This window comes from Paramormyrops kingsleyae, chromosome 4 (assembly GCF_048594095.1).
Source record: "Paramormyrops kingsleyae isolate MSU_618 chromosome 4, PKINGS_0.4, whole genome shotgun sequence".
Lineage (NCBI taxonomy): Eukaryota > Metazoa > Chordata > Actinopteri > Osteoglossiformes > Mormyridae > Paramormyrops > Paramormyrops kingsleyae.
Genome location: NC_132800.1, coordinates 13,694,943 through 13,716,923, shown reverse-complemented (window position 1 = coordinate 13,716,923; position 21,981 = coordinate 13,694,943). Strand labels below are relative to the sequence as shown.

Sequence of the window (21,981 nt, the reverse complement as noted above, 5' to 3'; positions counted from 1 at the left end):
GCTAATTCAAGCAAATATCTAATCAGCCAATCAAAAATCAGCAGAACAATGTATAAAGTCATACAGATACAGGTCAGGAGCTTCGGTTAATGTCCACATCAAACACCAGAAAGGGGAAGAAAGGTGATTTAGGGCTACAGCATCAGAAGACCGTACTGGGTGCCACTCCTGGCAGCTAAGAACAGGAAGCTGAGGCTACAGAGGGGACAGGCTCACTATGATTGGACAAGGGAAGATTGGAAAAACGTTGCCTTATTAATGGTCTCCATTATGCAGATTGGCAAAGCATTCTGTGGGCTCTGGTGTTCCTCGTAACGTTTTCCACCAAGGCCAAGTGTTTTGTTTTCTTTTTGTCTTTTAAGTTTTGGGAAAATCATCCAGCGGTGCTTTCCTTCCTGATGCTTTTGAAAATGCCGATTTAAAAAACATGGATGTTCCGGGTACCTCGGGCGATCAGCGCCGCCTGCAGGGCGCCTAGGGAGGGACAGGGCGGTGGGCTTTGAGGTGATACGGGGTGTAAATACGTACAGCAATACATGCCAGAATGTAACCGTTTTCCGTATTTGTGTTTTAAATTGAATTATAATAATTTATGTTAATTCAGTTAATCATGTTATTTTTGGTGTGCGTAGTCTTAAAAAATATTTTTTAAGCTGCCATTGTTTTGTATCACAGTCCACTGGTTGTAATTAATAATCACCGCGGCAGCTATTTTTATGGGCCAAAATATGCACGTTGAAGTATATAAACTGAATATCTTGGAATATTATAATAGTCTGTCATTATCTGTACCGTTGTCCGACCTGAAATTAAGCCACGTTATTGTTGCTCATTTTATCCATGCGTTTGCTCATTAATCCCGGGGGAAGAGGCGTAGGACGGTAGCGGTCAGCTTGGTGACTAGATGGGAGAGGAAATTACCCAACACGGGCGGGACGAGCGCTGAGCACAGTCCGCAGTGGGCGCCTCGACTGGCCGGGTGCGAAGCGGGCTTGTCCGCCTTGCCGAGGCTATCCCGTACCGGATTGCCGGGGAGAGAAAAAGAGCGATAGAGGGAGCGCGATCGGAGGGACGGACCCAAACCCTGATCGCCGTATTTGTCGGTTTTTTTAAATCTCCCCTTCTTTTTTGTCCGTTTTCGCGCAGATTAGAGGGTATGTGTGACAGCTGGATCCGCCTTCGTAAGTAAAGCGCCTCTCCGCCGTTTGACTGCGCGGCGCGTCCCGTCCCGTCCGGTCCGGTGCCGGTGCTGCTTTAGGGATCCGGCCCCCGCCGTAATGCTTACTCATGCCTGCAGCCATCGGCCCCGGCGCACACCCCCGCCACGCTCTGCTAGTCCGCATGTCCCCCTTGCCGCCCGTTTCTCAGTGATTGCCATTTTTATAGCCATTTATTTGGTATATAAAATATATTTCATGTTCATAATAACGGCTATTAAATCTTTTGTTGTGTTACAGGCTTACCTATGTGATGTATAATGATTAAAGATAAAGGCATCATATTGTTGACAGCAAGGAAAGTAATTACTTGAAATATGGATATAAAGAAATAGCAAGAGTGAAGTGGAACGGTTAAATAAAAAGTTATATGATTTTTAAAGCCATATTCATGTCAACTTTGATTTAATAAGCTTAAGAGCTTAAGAAGAAGGATATTTAATTTTCACATATCAGTTGCCCTAGTTCTGCTTGTGCACTGGGGACCGAGGGGGTTGGTTTAGTGTTCCTGGTGCCGTTTTCTACCACGGCCAGGTATTTTTTTGCCTTTTAAGTTGTGGGGAAAGTACAGCTCAGCATGAGCCGGCGGGGAGCCAGCTAGCATTGCCAGGCTAACCTTACCGCAGTTCCTCGGGCTATTTTGGTGGGCTGGGCTTGATGTGGGGCGGCAGGTGTGTGCATGCGGGGGGCGTCTGGCGTTTTATGGGGCTCCTCTCTTCAGGGCGATGGGATGACTTTATAAACCTGTAATAATAATAAATATGTAAGGATTACCCCGGGCGAGCTGCGAGGGTCGCTGACAGGGGCGGTGCTTGACAGGGGCGGCGGCGCAGCCAGCGCCCGCTGGGCAAAATGCGTAACGTACGTATACGTAGCGGTGTTAACCTGTTAGGGATTTGCCATTGACTATCATTATTATTTTCTGCCCACCGAGCCACCGTACTGAGAGTCATTACGATTATTACTATTATTAGGAGTCCAAGCAGCGTTAGTTGCTGGATACCTATTGTTCGTATTATTATTATTATTATTATTATTATTATTATTTCTCAGACAGGTATGATTGTGTAGCGGTGTTAGCAGTACAGGAACACTCCCCGTGTTGGATTCCTGTTTCTAACTATGGCAACGTGATTGTATTTACTACCTCATATTCCCTCTGGCTTCTCTTCCCCCCCCACCTGTCGCCCTCTATCACTGGGGACCCGGACAGCCTGCACAGACTGTTGTGGGGCACTAGCGGGTCTCGGGCGTCATCAGCCAGCCCACCCACCGGCGGGGTGACACAGAGGCCACCCTTGGGGTGGGAATGCATGAGCAGCCAGGGTAGGTCAGACAGGGGGGTGCAGTCAGGCCTTTTCCTCACCCCAGTCTGACCGAGAGTGACCCCAAGGAGGCAGAGTGGGGGGCACATGGTCCACATAGTCCACAACAGCGTCATGCTGTGTTTGGATTTGCGTTGGAGGGGGGAGGCATCTATACAGCACATGTACAGTCAGCAGCAGTGTTTACCACCCCCCAAACCACGCGTTTGTGTGGGGGGCCCCCTGCTGGCCACAAACAGTCACTACACTGGGGATGCCCAAAGTGACTTTTGCAGTGGAGCCCCGTAAACAACAAACCCGCCCCTGTGTATATTTACATAGCATACAAACAGCATCCATCCAGTTAGGCCTGGGGGGAGGGGGGGCTACACTCACACAATCACTCTATAGGTGCATCTCAGAGACACCACCACCCCTGCCAGACGGCGCCGCTCTGCTGGAGGAAAGTGGAACTCTTGAGAGATACCGCGCACAGACGGATGTGTTCCGCCACAATATGAATGTGAATCCACCCATGAATTTTTCCAAACCACCTCCCTTCCCCCTGCATGCCTCTGCCAATCAGAGGAAGTTGACAGACGCCCCCGCCTCCATGCCCGGCTCTCATTGGCCTTTCACACTCTTGGGTCTGGATAGACAAAGAAACTCTCGGCTGCTGCTGTGAACTGAAATATAAGACTAGAATCGTGAGCGATAAATAACATCAGAAAAATACAAGATACTAGAACTGCTGTCCATCCATCAATCATCAGTGTATCCAGGTTTCTAATCCCAGGCAACACGTCAGGGGAACCCAGGGCGGGACACTACTGCGTCCCAGGGAACACGTCAGGGGAACCCAGGGCGGGACACTACTGCGTCCCAGGGAACACGTCAGGGGAACCCTGGTCGGGAAGCTAGTGCGTCCCAGGGAACACGTCAGGGGAACCCTGGTCGGGAAGCTAGTGCGTCCCAGGGAACACGTCAGGGGAACCCTGGGCAGGACGCTAGTTTGTCAAAGGGAACACGTCAGGGGAACCCTGGTCGGGAAGCTAGTGCGTCCCAGGGAACACGTCAGGGGAACCCTGGTCGGGAAGCTAGTGCGTCCCAGGGAACACGTCAGGGGAACCCTGGGCAGGACGCTAGTGTGTCCCAGGGAACATGTCAGGGGAACCCTGGTCGTGATGCTAGTTCGTCAGAGGGAACACACACTAGCCAGCACTGCTTTGCCTAATTGCATGTTCATGTCACGGCTGGGTGACATGGTCCCACTGCAATCATTATCTTTTTGTTAAAATATAGAGCAGGCAAACTGTAAGAACTCCAGATGGTGTTTTGGGCCCTTATGTTGGACCCCTTTGCCATCTTTCTGCTTGTCTGAGTTCATCAGCTCTGTAGAGATTCAGCCTCTGGTGTCTATTATTATTATTATTATTATTATTATTATTAGCTGCTCTCTGTATGGCTTTGTGTTGTATTACTTTTATTACCGTAGGGGGAGCTGTGGTGTCGTAAGAGCTTAGCCTGATGCTGGGAATTAAATCAGACTTAATTAATTGTTACCCCTGCCCCAGTGCAGGCTTCCTAAGGCACTTAATGAGGGATCTAACAATGGAAGCAGCTAAACGAGGAAGAGCAGTTTGAACGGACTTACTGCTGTACGGCTATTAAAACCCAACAGTCTCCTCGATGCTGGCAGAGCCGCCATAACTCCGCCTCCATCTTGCTCATCTTTTTTGTGGTTGGCATCGTCGCAGGCTTCATTTCTCACTCGCTTCCTGCTCCTTTCTCCGCCATTTCTGCACGTGATGTTTAACCACTGTCGATCAGGGGTGTGTACAGGGGCGGGGCCACAGGAGCACTGAAAGCTGATTGGCTCCCAGAGTGCTCCATTCCTTGTCACTCACAGATTCGAAACATATCATTGGCTAATGATAAGGTTGGTCACTCTGTATGAATTATGGCCCCTCTGCCTTAAAGAATCCTAGAATTGCTGCTGCCGATGACGCCTTTCAGCTGTGTCTGGCGCCCCCCCCTGGGCTTTAGCGGTAATCCCTTAGCCCTGCCCCGCCATCCCAAGCTGGCGCCTACGCAGATACAGGCCATCTGCAAGCCTCTCACACGTAGCCAAGCTGCGGAGGTTGGTGGGGAGATTCTCCCCTAAGTGATATGGATTCCCCTAGCCGGCCGCCCACTTTGTTAAAAAAAAAGATGTGTTATTTGGCAGCATCCATGCCACGCTGCTGTGATTTATTGTGTTTTCCTATAAACACAGAAGGTTGGCAGCGCTGGGTAGCAGTTTATAAACACGGACGTCGGCTGTCATTCCTCTGCAGCTGAAGCTGCCGGGATTAGATCATGGCTCCTCATGGGGCTGTTTCCCTTAAGAGCCTCTCCTTCAAGGTAGTTTTCTGAGTATGTGGGTTGCAGGATAGGGTTGGTAAAGGCAGCCCCATCCCTTGTACTCATACTGGTTCACTCCATGGTCTCTTTAGCCCAGGAAAATTATGTGTTACTCAAAACTGTACTTAGAGAATAACAGTGTGGGTGACTTTGTGTGTGTGTGTGTGTCGTGTTTGTATTTGAGAGCCTCCTGACAGACTGGTACCCTGAGTAGGTGGAAAGGAGGGTGAGGGGGGCTGGGGGGGCTGTGATTGGAATAACGTCAGATCACTGACACTTTGACTGGATAAGACCCAGATCTCTGTGACTATGATTGGGTGGCCTCCAAATGGATCAAAACAAATTCTTATTAGTGAGTGGATGGACATATGCAGTATACACTTGCACATACTCACATTTTAAATATTTGTACCTTTTTTTTTAAATAGTTTATGCTTACATCCTTACAACCAACTAATTATAATGAATGCGTTTTTGATAATAACAAGCAATTGCCATTCCCTAAATGCACACATGAATGAGTCCTTGTATAAACTAAAGGCAATAATGCTTTGTTTGAGTAACTCAGTTTTAATCCGGCGTTGGTCCAAGGGGTTGCAAATCTAGTTTATGAATTGCAATACTAATTAATGAACACTAGAGGGAGCCTGCATTTCCCAGCAAACATGGAGCATTTGGATAGCAGCACGGCATGTGACTTAAAAAGCAGCAGTGACCCCTTTCCTGCTACGCATATCACTTTTTTGTCGAAGGACTGGTCTAACAGGAAACGGTTTGCAGCTGCTTGCGCAAGTCAGCTTACTGGTTCCCACGGCGACGTGCCAGCCCTTGTCTGCTCTCACCTCGTGTCCCCTTGTGTAAACCGTCGCTCTCTTCCGGACGTGCCTTTGGCAAATACGCTGACGCTCCTCCAAGCGCCACTTGGCAGGTCGACTGGCCAGCACGTCCACCTGCATGCTAATCAGAGTGATAGTCACTGCTTATCTGTAGGTCGCCGTCAGGCTCGGACACAGTGACATGCCTGCCCTTCATCTCTGCAGGAAGTTTAGGATGCAAAGGAGCATCAGTTTGGCTGTGCAGATTACAAGGTCATTTTTTATAATACGCTTCATTAACTTCCGTGCAGTGAAATGCTCCCTCTCGATGGTTATGCTCGAAGCATCCTGACGGATGCCCACCAGGGGGCAGTAGAGGCATGGCCTTCCCCGCTGGTGTAAAGCTCAGTGGTTTGTCGCTGGTATGTGTGTGTGTGTGTGTGTGTGTGTGTGTGTTATTAACCTGTTCTACACCACAGTGTGTCCGCCCGGAGTGTCTCCAAAGCCCACTCTGGTGGAAATGGGGTGGAACTTAAAGACATTCCCTTTGTCCTGGGAAGCTTTGAGTTTGTGTGGTGGGTGGGGGGGTGGATGCTGCTTCTTGAGGGGCTTTTGGAACATGTGGCTGGTATTGTGCTAAGAGCATGCAGCATGGGGGGGGGAGAGCCTCTCGAGTCCCAGAGTGAGGCACCGCCCCCATGACTCGAACCCACCCACATGGCATGACCGGTCATGACCCCCCCACTCCTACCCCCAAAACACCCATGCGGGGGAGGGGCCCGGGTGCCCCCACAGATGTAGCGGCGTGACCCTCATCGAGGAGACGTAGCGGGGGGGAGTTTGAGTGTGGCCCTTAAGAGACACAGTCCGTAATCCATTGGCTTAGCATTTCATCCCCTGCCATGGAATTCCGGTCCCCCTTGGAGAGATGGAGCCAGACTGATCAGACAGTACCAGGGCGTCTTTTTGACACCGAGATCCACGTCCCCCCGTGATCCTTTAACCGCCCCGGTCCGGAACACAGGAAGGCGGGTGGCTAAAGCTTTGCCTGACAGCTTTCATATGTAGCACCTGGGAAATGTGGTGACCTGGGGGTGACGTGCAGGGGCACCATCACAGCCCCTAACACCCGCGCCCGATCCATGGTGACTGATTCCGGCTCGCATCCGTACGGAAAAGGGGCCTTCCATTTTCACAGCACGCGGTTTATTCCGGAAATATGTTGGGCGGTGGATTAATCTCCTGCTTCCTGCGAAGGAGTGGCAGAATTAGTGGGTGGCTCAGTCTCCCCAGCAAGGCCCTAATTACACTCCCCCCCCCACCACCACCACCACCCCTGCACCCCCACATCAGGCCTGGAGCTTTTCCAGAAAGGCAGCAGGCAGAAGAAAACGATTACAGAGCTGGGGTGGGGTGGATTGGAGTGGACTGATGTGTTCCATCAGCCGTTTGACGCTATTTTTGTCCATAAAGGGTGTCGTCCTGTCTTTGGGCTGGGGTGGGGGGGGGAGCATAGAGGGGGCTGGGTTTGGCTTTCGTCTGAGGTGGATTTTTGGACGCCTCTCACAGAATCGGTGCGGCAGGGGTAGAGTGGGCCAAGAATGCGGTTCACGGGCGAGGAGACCTCTGCAGGCCGGCAGGAATGTGCAAGAGAGCGTAGCCTGGGGGGCCGGGGGGGGTTAGGGTTAGGGAGCAGAGGTCACGGCAGAGCCAACAGACAGAAACGTACCACCCGGGTCCTCCTGCGAATTCGAGGAGACACTTGTCACGTTCATTTACCCCCCCCCCCACAGTTAACAGTAGGTGGAGCACCACTGGCTTCCAGACAGACAAAGGTACCTAAACACCGAGTTCCCTCTGTGGTCATTGCCAGCTGTATCAGTAGTCATACGTCGCTTTGAATAAACATGGCAGATGATTGTTGAAATCGCTATGATACCGCGTTCTCCTCACTGCCGTTCCCCAGCGAGACCCGCTTTAAAGTTTGGTCCGTTGCAAGGCCGCCAGGGAGCCAGGTGCCGCCCCCAGCTTTGTGATAAAAGCAACAGCCCCCAGGCCATATGTTTTGCCCCTCCCTCGATGGGGCTGGGTGGAGGGCTGAGGAATGGTGCTGGGAAACAAACAATGAGAGAGAGAGAGAGAGAGAGAGAGACAAAATCACAACACAGCTGTATCACAGGGAGAGAGAGAGATACACAGACAAGATCACAACACAGCTGTATCACAGCTGGAATAATGAGCAGATCGCAGCCATAATGCGGCACAGATAAAGGCCAGCTGGCATTACAGCCCTGCGGTTGCCCAGATGGCCCGTTTAGCCAGTGTGCTTAGCCAGTGTGCTCCTGTGCCGCAGTGCCTGCCCCCTTTGCTCAACAGTCTCTGCCACTGCGAATGATTCACTTTATTACTAACTAATTAACTTAATTACTCAGAAGTCATTACCGGAATGGAGGCCTCGAGTTTGGACTGTTTAGCAGTCCCTCAGCATACAGTGATCTGAGTCACCCAAGGCGGGGGGGGGTGAGATAAAGCATTAAAATCCACCCGGCCACATTCTCACAGGGGGGTGATGGAGGGAATCGGGGGGGGGGGGGGTGACGGGGAGGATCATAAAGTGTAGAAACACGGGGGGGGCGGGGGCGGGGTGCTTGTTTGCTCAGCGAGGTGCAGGAATGTTAAGACAGGAAGCGCCTGATCGTACCCCCATTGTAAGGGTTAAATGTTAAGACAGGAAGCGCCTGATCGTACCCCCATTGTAAGGGTTAAATGTTAAGACAGGAAGCGCCTGATCGTACCCCCATTGTAAGGGTTAAATGTTAAGACAGGAAGCGCCTGATCGTACCCCCATTGTAAGGGTTAAATGTTAAGACAGGAAGCGCCTGATCGTACCCCCCATTGTAAGGGTTAAATGTTAAGACAGGAAGCGCCTGATCGTACCCCCATTGTAAGGGTTAAATGTTAAGACAGTAAGCGCCTGATCGTACCCCCATTGTAAGGGTTAAATGTTAAGACAGGAAGCGCCTGATCGTACCCCCATTGTAAGGGTTAAATGTTAAGACAGGAAGCGCCTGATCGGACCCCCATTATAAGGGTTAGTCAGTAAAGCTCAGAGCTTCTAGCTGTCTGCCTCTTTCGCCCCCCCCCCCTCCCCGGGGCCAGGCTTTAGCTGACAGCTGGGCGGGGCGGGGGGGGGGGGGGGGCGCCCTCCTAGAAGGGGCCCCCTTTGTCACTCTGGGACGCTGAAGGCCCTCAGTCGCCAGCTGTCCCCCCCCGCCAGAGGACCGAATCCGATCAGGATTCATTTTTAATGTCACGTATCGCTGGGTCCTAGAGAGCGAGCTTCCCATGATGGGGGGTCCTTCTGTTTACTTATTGGCTGGGAGGGGAGCATGGATTCAACTCACCCCAACACCCCCACCTCACATCCCCCATCCGCAGGTGACAGCCCCAAAGGCCTGCCCCCCCCCCCCCCCGATAATCCCCAGCTGTGTGGGGGCCCACTTCACGATCCTGGTTTCTATACTGCTCCATTTCCTCCTCTTGTTGAATGACAGGGCCAGGTTTTAGGATAACTTTTTATAAGAGTTTAAAAAGTGTCTTTTAAAAATTAGCTTGCTTCCTTCCTATTTAATATAAAGTATATATATATTTTTTTTATTGTCTGATTGGTCAGTTTCTGGGTGGCACAAGCTTGTGATTGGATGGGCCACTGCGGTCTGGCTGGAAGCGCCACGCCCAGGCCAAAGCCCAACCATAACCACTGTCATTCACAATGCAATTAGAGCCATTGCTGGTTAGTGACAGGAAAATGACAGGGTGACTATGATTGACTCACCTGCTTTACAAATCCAAGCCAACAGGAGGTGTGACTCCTGGGGGCGTTTTTCTGGTGCCACGGAATGAATTATGGCCACTGTACCACTGCACCCAGTACCATACTTTCGGTACTATTTTGAAGTACTAAAAGTGCAGCACTTCAAGATACTGCCATTAAAAAAAACTGGTACTGCCACTGAATGACATCACAACGTATTTAGCGTATTTTGTGCTTAATTAAAAAAATTGCTATAATATATTATAGAGCAGGGTGACGTGCAATATTAATACCAGCATTGCATGTTATGCATATGCAAGGACAGTTTAGTCAGCTGGTTTGAGATCAGGCTTTGCCAAGCCTTCACATTGTATTGCAGGGGGTTTAAGTTTCACTAAAACATTCTTACTCTGTCATAGGAGAGAAAACTTAGCAGACATTGCAATTTTAATGATTGTTCCTTTTGAAGGTTATCTTGTATATGTTTAAAAAATCAGTTTAAAGTTTACTCTCGTTGCTTTTGCATGAACGCTGCATGCTCTTTCCGAGCCAATCATAATCATTGTCATACTTACTGTTTAAATCTCTCCTAGATGGGTCTATGAGCAATTTATTATATACTCCTTTTTTTGCTTTATAAATATCCCAATATTTATTACAACAAATCACAGTGTGATATTAGAATTTTGTCCAATATCGTGTAGCTCTAGTATCATAGGAAATTTCTTGTCATGCCATCCAGACCTTCGTCTGGTTCCTCTGAGCAGATTGCAGTTAAACTTTGGGTCTCTTCTTTTGTCCGCACATACATTATTATTACTTTAAAAAAAAATTGTTTATCGTTGGTTTCTAACTTTTTTCAACATGGCGGTTGTATCGTCTTTCAGAGGCAGACAATTCGCCTAACAGCCGACAATGAACATAAAAGAATCTGCAAGTCCCACCCCAAAGTACCAATGAAGTACCCCAGCTGGTTTGGCACTTTTAACTGGAACTTTTGGTACTGGAACTTTTGGTACTGGTACTCGACCGGAAGTCAATGGAAAAGAGAAAGTACCAAAAGTACCGTACCGAAAGTACTGTACCTGGTGCAGTGAAAGTGCCTTAAGGCCATGCATGTGGACATGGGACTCTTCCAAAAGGGCAGAAGGCAGCAGGAGACGAACATAGAGCTGGCAATCTGGTTAAGGCGGGATGGATTCGAAAACCTTGGACATGTACAACGGAGCAATCTGATTGGTCCTCCCTTCGATACCCGCCAGGTCACGATGTGGCAGATGGTGCGTTCGTTTTTCTCTCGGAACTCGGAAATTCTGAGTTGAGTGACATCACGTCTGACAATCTCCCGTTCGAGCTACCCACATCTCGGAACAAACATGGCTGCCTCCATGAACACGCTGCTGTGTGTTGTTGCTTTATATTTTAGCAGATTTGGAGTGAGATTATTTTTTCAGAGAGACAAACAAACAAGAAACGCGGACTAGTCAAACCGCATTAAAAGCTTTATAAAATATTTTAGTACATTCATAGCGATATTCTTTTTTCGAGAGGCAAAAAAACTACAAACAAGCCAAAGACACTAACAAGTCTGGTAAAAATAGGATACTGTTTACGGTCATGATATGGTATTCTCTAAATCGAACACGTGCAATTACATTTATAACAATACAATTAACAAAATAAACATTTTTAAAGATTTATAAAATAGAATTACTGTTGAGTGTGTAAGCCGCCATGTTGAAATTACGTCACTGGGGCAACTCGGACAACAAAATCTTGTCCGACATCAACGTCATAAAAGAGGCGTGTTTCCGACTCGACGTTTTCATCCGAGTTCCGACTTGGAGAGAAATAATCGAACGCACCATGAGGCTTCCAGAAGGTCACCCCAGAGCCAGGAAGTCTTTTTAGTTCTGCACCCCTCCCCCCCCACACACTAAGGAAATGCAGGTCAGAGGTGAGGGAGATAAGAGCGATCCAGATGCCCCCCCACCACCACCACCATTGATCACTCCCTCACACAGAGTCCCTTTGTCTCCTAGGGGCCACGTTGTGTCATGGAGGGTGGGGTTACCTGGTTTCAGGTTCCCAGCGAGTCCCAGGACGGTGAGGTCGCGTGATTGGCACATGGGCGGCTTCGGAGAGAGAGAGAGAGAGAGAGACAGCTTTACAGAAAACGCAGCTCCGAAGCCGTCCATCTGGGGCCGCCGCAATACCGACTATAGCCACTAGGGGTGTTGCAAGCGTGCCAGAAAAAAAGTCTACTGTGTTCGTGGACAAAAAAATAAAAATAACGCCACAGGCTAAACGGTTTCGGTGTCGCTGAGTTTATATTACAATCTGTTATGCTGTTGTCTAAGATAGCCACGGAAAAAAACCCTGCAAAATAACGGCCCACGGGCGCTCGTTAACTCGCCCGTCAGATGGTGGCATGGCCGGTCCCATTCGTGCATGTGTCCCTTTCACCCGCCCCTCCAAGCCCATGTGTGAGTGCTTCAAACAGATATGCTTTGCAGTTGTGATAACTGTTCACTATACGTATGTTTCAGACATTTGTAATTTGTAATTTCGGCATGCCATTAATCACTGTATCACCTGCATCCCATACTTGTCACAGAGGAAGTGGGACTGTGTGGGTTTGGCCCTTCCTTGCTTGATGGGGGGGGGGGCTGTTGCTCGCGTGCCATGATGGAGATTGGAGAGTCAGTGGTGGGAGGTGAGAGAGTAAACAGTGAAGGTAAACACGCCCCCCTTGGTGGGCGGGGCTGCGGAACTGCCGTTGCCATGGTTATGGTATTACACTGGCCTCCGGCCCCCAGCCCACAAAACGTCCCTTGTACCCCAACCCTTCCCCCGCAGCATTCAGCTTGTCAGCCCGCCCCCCTAAAACTGCTCCCCTTCCTGGATTTGTGAGGTCAGGCCTGAGGGGGAGGGGGTCAGGCGGTGGGAGCTGGGCTGGGGGGGGGGGGGGGGTCAGGGTTCAGGGTCTTTCTACGGCTCAGCTATTCACACTCCTGAGCTGAATGGGAGGCATCTTTATCCCTGACCGTCACCATGGCAACACTGCCGGCCGCCTGTAGTGGGAGCATGGCTCATGGGCGGGGCTTCCTGTTTTAAATCCACTGGAAGATCCCCCCCACTGGACGTATTTGTCTCGCCAGGCTGCTGAGACTGTCTGCATTTGTCAGGTTTTCCTTCTGGGGGGGCATTCCTGGGAGGGCCACTCAACTCTGCCTGGGTCATGTTACCGCCACCCACCCCCCACCCCAACTCGTTGGGCACCGGACAAGATTGCCCACCCCACCAATAAACATTAGGTTCTTTCACTGGTGGTTTTAGCTGGGTTTCCATACTTGCATGGTTTTAATTACCACCCCCCACCAACAGGGCCCCTCTGTTTCTCTTAACCCCCCCCCCCCCCCAGTTCTTTTACTCCACCACCTATCTGATTCACTAGATTAACTAATCATAATCTTATTAATTTATCTAACTAGTCTTCAGGCCAGATAGTTAGATGATATTATCGACTATCCCAGGTTCTGCCAGAGCAGATTTCTTCCTCATCAGGGTCCTCAGGTTTTCAGTGAGTATTTGTCATTGTCTGATTTGTGGATCCCTTGCAATTCGATCACCCACATTCCTTACTCTCTATTTCTATTCTGCATTTAAGGCCCTCCTAGAAATCCCCCTTGTTGGAACAGTTCGGCTCACGGCTGCAGTTCCTTAACCACTGCGCCGCCTGCTGGCCAGGAGCAAAACTCACATGTACCTGCAGGGCCCTCATGTGTTTACCCTTGTAAAAACCCATGGGCTCGTGAGGCCCCGATGCATGCAGGCCAAGGGCCAAGCCCCGGGGGCGACAGGAAGTGAGTGTCACCCGCGGTAAGGTAATCACACGGGTGAGATGTTTTTCAGCCCCTGGTAAGCGAGAGCCCCCCCCCCACCTTCCCAGACTGCTCTGAGGGGTGGCGGCAGACGTTATCGTCTCCCGTTTCGCGTTTGATCTCCCAAAGCCCCGTTAAACAGCTGCCAGCAAATGAACGCCCCTTGTGGGAGGTCCTGGGCGGGGCTTGGGGCTCGGCCTCGTGTGGAATGAATACACAAGCTCTGTCGGGGGGGGGGGGGTCCGAGGTGCAGACATAGGGCCACTGACCTCAGCTGAAAGCTGATTGGTCCCCTGAATACCCCGCCCCTGTCACTGTGCAAAAAAGTTTTTCTGTACATCACAGTATGTATAAAGTTTATATAGATATTAAAGGGGGTCTATTTTCAGCAGACTTTTCACATGAATCATGAATCGTATCCTGAAATTCCGCTCCTTTATTGGCTGTAAAGTTTTATCCATTCATCTCCCCCTCGAGGTCCAAGTGTGTATTTTTTTGGGAGGGGGGGGAGACATTTCTTGACTACACCCCAGACTGGTTTTACCTCGTCCGCGTCTCCTACTGTTATCCAGTCCTCCCAGCATATCCCACAATCCCCTGAGATGTGCTTTGCGCTGCCTCCTCAGTGTCATCATGCATCACCACCTACAAGAAGACCCCGCCCCCGGTGCCCCCTCGCACCGCCGCCACCGCCACCAAGCCCTTCATCTCCATCACCACGCAGAGCAGCACCGAGTCGGCGCAGGACGCCTACGGCGAACGGTCAGGGGGGCGCGCCGACAGCCAGTCACGCCTCAGCGACTCCACGGAGAGCATAGACAGCATGAAGGCACTGACGGCGGCCATTGAGGCGGCCAACGCGCAGGTGCACGGCCCGCCCAGCCAGCACGTCAGCAGCAGCACCGTCACCATCACCGCCACGGCGTCCACCGTCACGCAGCTCAGCGAGGACGGCAAGAAGGACGCGCTGCGGCGAAGCCAGTGCCTCTCCATCGGGATCCAGGTAGGGGCGGGGCCTGGGGTGGGGCGGGGGAGGGGTCTGCGACATGGCCTTCATGGGATTGGAATACAATGACTGGATTGGAATACAGTGACTAGATTGGAATACAGTGACTGGATTGGAATACAGTGACTGGATTGGAATGCAGTGAGCATGGAGATGGGAATTCAGTCAGCGGCTGCAGAACGTGCCCAAGTTAACAGCTCAGAGCAGCCAAACTGCCTATGTGAGGCTTTATGTCAGACGCAGCTCACGCCTGACGGCAGCGACGCCTCGTCTGGAGTCTCGGCCTAGTGCCTATTTTCCACACGCGAGGTCAGCGGTTCTCAGCAAAAATGGAGAAGTAAAAGACTTGTTGATAGTCATACTGACATCATACCAGCAATATTTCAAAACTGACACCTTTTACTGTAGTTTCAATATCTAGGCTACATATCAGACATCAAAAAATATAAATCTTTAAATTTATAAATATAAATTTTAACCATTTTTCCAGTTGCATGTTATTAAAGGAGAAAATGGAAGCTACATGTGTACTATCTGAAAGCAGAAAACCCAGTGTAGTCTATAATTATGTTATGTTAAGGTAACATTGAGCGAAGTACAGTCGTCTTCAGGCGTCATCTCACTCTGAACGAGGGTAAACAAAAACCACAAGACCGCTTGCTGGTTAAATCTGGTGAACTTCATGGTCTTCGCATTTCTGACTTTTCCGAATTGAACATTCTGTTATCGAAGGCCGTTAGCAAAGGTAAACTCAATGTAGCGTCACAGCCACCACACAGTCGGTGTCAGTCAGTCACCAGCCCCCCCCACCCCCCCCCGCAGGTGGACAGCCCTGACGACACCCTGGGTGCAGGGGAGCACTGCCGGTTCCAGTCGGTGGGGATCCAGGTGGAGGAGCGCTGGTGAGCGTGCGGCCCACCTGCCTTGGGGCCTTGTGATATATAGTGAATAGTGAAAGTACACGCATGCATAGAAAATGCTACACAGAAGATGCACTGAAGGTGAACATGCCAACAACAAGAAGAGAAGAGCATGTTGTAGGACAGGAAAGTGCCTGAGGATGGAGGTGGTAGTCACTTTTTTGGGGGGGGGGGGCAGGCAGATAATTTAAGATGAGTACCACATCGGGAGGACATTTGCTGCTCTCTGATTGGCTGGAGGATAGTGAGGCAGGGATAGTGGGGGGGGGGGGGTTCTCCCTGTGCTGGTTCCCCTGTTAGGTGGTCATTCTACTCCTGGTCTTGTGCTGTCGTCCGCATCGCAGGCTCAGTATGTTTCTGGATGAATCCATATCCCTGATGTTTAGGGGCGGTTGTGGTTCCTAGACTTTCAGTCTGGTTCCGTTATCTGACCAGGGTATGGAATGTTCTAGCTAGAATACTTTGATGCTCCACTTTGTCCAGATTGATCCCAGTGGCCCAGCTGCCCGCTGACTCTGTTCAGCCCCCTCCCCACCATCAGGGACAAGACATGAGAAAAGCGTCTTTAAGGACAGTGGAGTCACATGTGAGGTTAACACCAGTCTGCCAGGAAGCTATGAACAGCCCCCGCTAGCCGTTACACACCAGCGCTAACAAGCCCAGTGATCACAGACAGCGTTACCAGCTGCCTCCTGTCAGCTGTGTGTGCGCGTGTGTGTGTGTGTTTGGGGAACTGAGCGCGCCCGGTGTTCTGTGCGGCCTTGACTCAGAACAGATGTGTCATAAAGCCCCCCCTCCCCTCCCCTCCCAGGGAAAGACCTCCTCACAGCTAGCAGGGAGTCACAGTCTGTGCATGTGCGTGTGTGGGATACAGCGACAGCCCTTCAGAGGTCCTGAGCATAACTTAACCCCCAGCTAAGAGTGATGTGTGTATGTGTGGCTGCTTGTCTGCCTTTGCTGGGACACTCCCAGTCGGGGCCTCAGTCGTGTGATCTGTCACCTACTTCCAGCACGGATGGAGGGTGTGGGGATTTGAACCCAGGCCGCAGAGCGTTCATTGCCGCAGGGGCTTTTTATTTAGTAGAATGAGTGGAACCGCAGGCAGAAAAAAGGCAGGCTCGGTGTTAGCACATTAGCATGTTAGCACTGTAGTATATTAGTGCGTTAGCACACTAGCGAGCTAGCATGTTAGCAACGATAACTAGTAGTGCCCACTGTGTCCAGCAGCTATCGGCGGCTGACGCGCTCCGACAGCGTGACCACAGCTGTACAGGCCGACCTGGACCACCTGGAGGCGCTGAGCGGGCTGGTGGACACCCCAGTGGCAGGACCGCCCTCGTCAGGCCCCATCCCCCGGCAGCGATCCCGTGATGCCGGCACCTCCACGGTGAGCATCCAGGGCTCAGGAAACCACTACCACCCCTGTGCGGACGACGACTACCCTGCAGCTGCCGGCCATGACGACAGCGACGTGGGCTTCGACCCGTCCATCCTGCCGCCGCCGGACCCCTGGATCGACGCAGTGGAGGACGACCCCAGCGAGGCCACACAGGCCTATGTATGCCAGCGGGACGGACACTGGTTCCTAAAGCTGCTGCGGGCGGAGACAGAGCGAATGGAGGGCTGGTGCCGCCAGATGCAGCAGGAGGAGCTGGAGAATGACCTGCCAGATGAGAGTCAGTGTCCCCTGATGATGACACGACACGCCCATCGTGACATCACCATTTCACACACACACACATACATATATATATGTATGTTTTTGTCTTCCTATCACAACACATTCTCCATTGGACCATTGACAGTTATTACCTGAACAAGCCATTAGCTTTTAGCTCTACCTAAAAGGCATCAGTACTGCTCAGCCCAAGAGAAAGTCGACGCACCCAGACTGATTAGCAGTCCCTGTCTCATAGCAAATCTCTCCATCAAAAGTCTCTGGGAGTGCCGTAACTGAGATCCCGCTTCTGACACTGTGAAACGATGAGGTCACCGATACCCATTATTCTCGACCTCTCAGCTCGACCTCCTGGTTAGTGCTGCTTATGGCAATGGACAGACACCCCCCCCCCCCCCCACTGGTGAGGGGAGGGTATCTGCGGCGTCTCTGCCCCCTGCTGATATCCGACCCTCTCAACCTGCCGCCTTTGTCCGCCAACGGTCTCCCCGCCAATGCCTGAACCCTGGCCTGCAGTCAGACGCAAATGAAGAGAAAATGACTGCAAGTGTCACATACAGAGATTCAAAAATTTACGTGTGAGAGGCATGCAATCAAAAGCACACATGCGCGCACACACACACACACACACGCACACGCACACACACACCACAACCTCCATTTTGGCGGCGATCTGTTTCCACTTAAACTTTCCTACAGTATTCGTCTGTAATGTCGCAGCAAAAGCTTTTAAAGGTTCTCTTTAGCTAGGCAACACGCCCAGACACACACCCACACACACGGCCACACACCCACACACACCCACACGTGCATGCATCTATGGGAAATCCTACCCATAACCCCAGTGATCGTGTTTCAGAAACACACCCCCTCCATTTAGCCCGTCTTCCTGGTAATGTCAGTCTTAATGGATTGCTTAGAACAACCGCCCCATACACACACACCCCCACCCCCACAGCTCAGTTATGCATCATTACAGTGCCTCCCCCATATCCATTCATATTTCTTAATGATGAGTTTAGTAATGTGTGATTATCTTTCTCTGATGATATAAGAATTAATCATCTCTTTACATAGTTAACACATTAATACTGACTCAGAAAGTCAGTATTGTAAACTATGTTATAGATGTTAGCCAGCATGGTCCCCTGTCTGATCCCATTTCTTTTGTCTGTGTGTGGGTGTCTGCCTCTGTTAATGTGCATCTGTTTGTCGTTGCCAGTCCTGGGAAAGATCCGGAGTGCGGTGGGCAGTGCCCAGCTGCTCATGTCACAGAAGTTCCAGCAATTCCGAGAGCTCTGTGAGGAGAACCTGGTGAGCTGTGTGTCGATATGCTAATAATCAATAGGGAGGCTCCACCCACAGCACGTAGAGAGAGATGTGAGGCTCCACCCACAGCACTTAGAGAGAGATGTAAGGCTCCACCCACAGCACGTAGAGAGAGAGAGATGTGAGGCTCCACCCACAGCACGTAGAGAGAGATGTGAGGCTCCACCCACAGCATGTAAAGAGAGAGATGTGAGGCTCCACCCACAGCACGTAGAGAGAGAGATGTGAGGCTCCACCCCTGGGACACAGGGCAATGTGAGGCTCCACCCACAGCACATAGAGAGAGATGTGAGGCTCCACGCACAGCACGTAGAGAGAGAGATGTGAGGCTCCACCCCTGGGACACAGGGCAATGTGAGGCTCCACCCACAGCACATAGAGAGAGATGTGAGGCTCCACGCACAGCACGTAGAGAGAGAGATGTGAGGCTCCACCCCTGGGACACAGGGCAATGTGAGGCTCCACCCACAGCACATAGAGAGAGATGTGAGGCTCCACCCACAGCACATAGAGAGAGATGTGAGGCTCCACCCACAGCACGTAGGGAGATAGTCGTGAGGCTCCACCGACAGCCCATTGAAAGTAATTTGAGGCTCACCCCATGGGCTTTAGAGAAGGATTGGAGGTTCCACCCACATCACTTAGAGCAGGGCTGCCCAACCCTGATCCTAGAGAGCTTAGGTACAGCCCTAATGTAAAACACCTGATACAGGTAATCAGGCACTTCAATATCACCTCAGTATTAGAGTCAGCTATGTTGAAGTTAAGCTGGCTGTCATACTGAGATATAACTGAAGGGCCTGATTATCTGTATCAGGTGTGTTAAATTAGGGCTGATCGTATACGCTGCAGGGTGGTAGCTCTCCAGGAGCAGGGTTGGGCAGCCCTACCTTAGAGAGTGATGTGAGGATTCTCCCACAGCCCATACAGTGTGATGTGAGGCTCCTCCCACAGACCATACAGTGTGATGTGAGGCTCCTCCCACAGACCATACAGTGTGATGTGAGTCTCCTCCCACAGACCATACAGTGTGATGTGAGGCTCCTCCCACAGCCCATACAGTGTGATGTGAGGCTTCTCCCACAGACCATACAGTGTGATGTGAGTCTCCTCCCACAGACCATACAGTGTGATGTGAGGCTCCTCCCTCAGCCCGTACAGTGTGATGTGAGGCTCCTCCCACAGCCCATACAGTGTGATGTGAGGCTCCTCCCACAGCCCATACACAGTGATGTTAGGCTCCTCCCACAGCCCATACAGTGTGATGTCAGGCTTCTCCCACAGCCCATACAGTGTGATATGAGGCTCCTCCCACAGCCCATACACAGTGATGTTAGGCTCGTCCCACAGCCCATACAGTGTGATATGAGGCTCCTCCCACAGCACATACACAGTGATGCTAGGCTCCTCCCACAGCCCATAGTGAAATGTGCGACTCATAATGGCTGATTGAACCTCTGAATCTGTCCCCCCCCGCACCTGCCTTAACCCAGAACCCCAACGCCAATCCGAGGCCCATCTCACAGGACCTGGCCGGCTTCTGGGATATGCTTCAGCTATCCATCGAGAATATCAGCCTCAAGTTCGACGAGCTGCACCAGCTCAAAGCCAACAAATGGAAGCCTCTGGCGGTCCCAGAGAGGAAGGTAAAGCACGTGCCCCTTTCTCCTGCCCCCCGCCACCTACACATATTGACTGTAAAGACTCAGTCAGCTTGTCTACTTCTTAATGCCCCAGCCTGGTATTTTTGGTCTGATGTCCAACAGGTGTGTTAATTTCCACAGTAATTACTGCCTGCCTGGCATTTTAAATGCAGGCAGAGGTGACCTTCCTTCAGCAGAGTAATTATGAGCTGAGGTTGACCTAAAGTCTAGCTGAACAGAGGCCTGTATCACAAAGCAGGATTTCTTGCCTAGCCAGATAATTTGTCAGATTTAAGGTAACAGTTTATTAAATGCACTAACATTTAGCCAAGACTAAGTTATCTTGCCATCCCAAAAATCCAACTGCCTAAGATAAAAGCCTACCTCTTCCTGCTTTGGGTGGAACAGGCTGATTGGGAGTGCCGATGAGTCACAGTCAGGTTTCCTGTGCAGGAGTAGCACACGTGTCCGTCCTGCTACATACTGCACGCACAGCGTTACAAGCCACACCATCCTACACAACTTCAAATGAATTCTGTTTATGCCATACATCGTCTTTGCAGGGGGGTCACATAGGGACATGTCCATGTTCATTGTCATCATCTTTGTTGTTACTCTTTTGTTTGTGCTTTCTGGAGTCACATGACCAACTCTGTCCAATCCCTGGGCTTGGCTCTACATTTTATTTTTCCGTTGACAGTAAGGGGGGGTTTTGAGGAGTATTTGGCAGCCACCCCCCCCCCCACCTCCCCTCCCACACACACAATCTACTCACGGTTGCCACCACCTTTAAATTTCACAAGTTAACCCACCCTACCTTGTGGGAGTTCTACTTATATGGACTGAGGGCCGAACAAAAAATGATTGGTTCACAGAAATAACCAATCAGATTGTAGGTGGGTCCAAGCAACTAGAGGAGGTGGGACCAAGACATCTGGTTAGTTGGTCCCACTTTCAATGTATAATCTTATTAGTTATCTCTCTAAACCAGGGGTGCCCAACTCCAGTCCTGGGGGGCCGGAGCCCTGTGTAGCTTAGTTCTTTCCCTGTTCCACCATAAATGATTCAGCTCAAGAGCTGTGTGGTAATTAGCACAAGGAGTTGAATCAGGTGTGTTAAATGAGGGGAAACCCAATAATGTGCAGGGCTCTGGCCCTCCAGGGCTGGAGTTGAGCATCCCTGCTCTAAACCATCTAATCATTTTTCGTTCTGCCCTCAGAACATTTTTGTGTAAGTAAAGCTCCCATGAGCCTTCCTCTCTCACTTCCAGATGCATGACTGGCTGTTATATCTCCACCCATGCAGGCCAGGAGGGTGGCCCCCGTGGTGCCCAGGAAACCCCCAAAGGGGCCCCTGCCCATGGCGAGGGACCGGTCCCTGGAGAGCACGGAGAGGCAGCGGCAGGAAGCACGCAAGAGGCTGATGGCGGCCAAGCGCGCCGCCTCAGCCAGGCAGAGCTCGGCCACCGAGAGTGCCGACAGCATCGAGATCTACATCCCTGAGGCTCAGACACGCCTCTGAGCCAGCGGAACCGCACGGGGAACCATGCACAGGGAGCCATGCACGGGGAACCATGCACAGGGAACCATGCACACACACACAAACACGGGCAAAGGGCAAAGTCAAGGTGCTCATAACATCATCCCTCGGCACACGTCAGGGATAATATATAATATCAAATCAAAGGTAGTGGGCTGCATCGACAACTGTTATCAAATAAACTGTTGAAATATAAAATCCAGAAAACGAAGGAGTGTATTTTTAATATGCGTCAAAATATACTGCATATGTTAGGGACTAGATCTGTTTATTGTTTGTCATTCTGCAAACAGTATCTGAAATCGACCATGTAGACAATGGAATGTAGGCTTCGTATATGCCAGGTAGCTCTGAGGCTAATTATTCTTTCTGATGCGTGCAGTATATTTTGTGCCAAATTAAAAGTATGTTTTGTTTTTCGTTTTGGTA

General features: G+C 50.9%; 1 protein-coding gene across 2 annotated transcripts in view; it reads left to right on the top strand.

The window, feature by feature from the left end:
- The window catches only part of dlgap1b (discs, large (Drosophila) homolog-associated protein 1b), a 47,322-nt gene extending 25,341 nt beyond the window's left edge, over positions 1–21,981 (top strand). The window contains exons 6-11 of one of the 2 annotated variants that reach the window (XM_023840449.2): positions 14,064–14,440; positions 15,266–15,345; positions 16,588–17,039; positions 18,264–18,355; positions 19,864–20,016; positions 21,319–21,981. In XM_023840449.2, coding sequence (XP_023696217.1) covers positions 14,064–14,440; positions 15,266–15,345; positions 16,588–17,039; positions 18,264–18,355; positions 19,864–20,016; positions 21,319–21,534 — 1,370 coding nt within the window. In that variant the 3' untranslated portion in view covers positions 21,535–21,981. The remainder of the gene's footprint in view (positions 1–14,063; positions 14,441–15,265; positions 15,346–16,587; positions 17,040–18,263; positions 18,356–19,863; positions 20,017–21,318) is intronic. The other variant, XM_023840450.2, reaches the window with a different exon arrangement.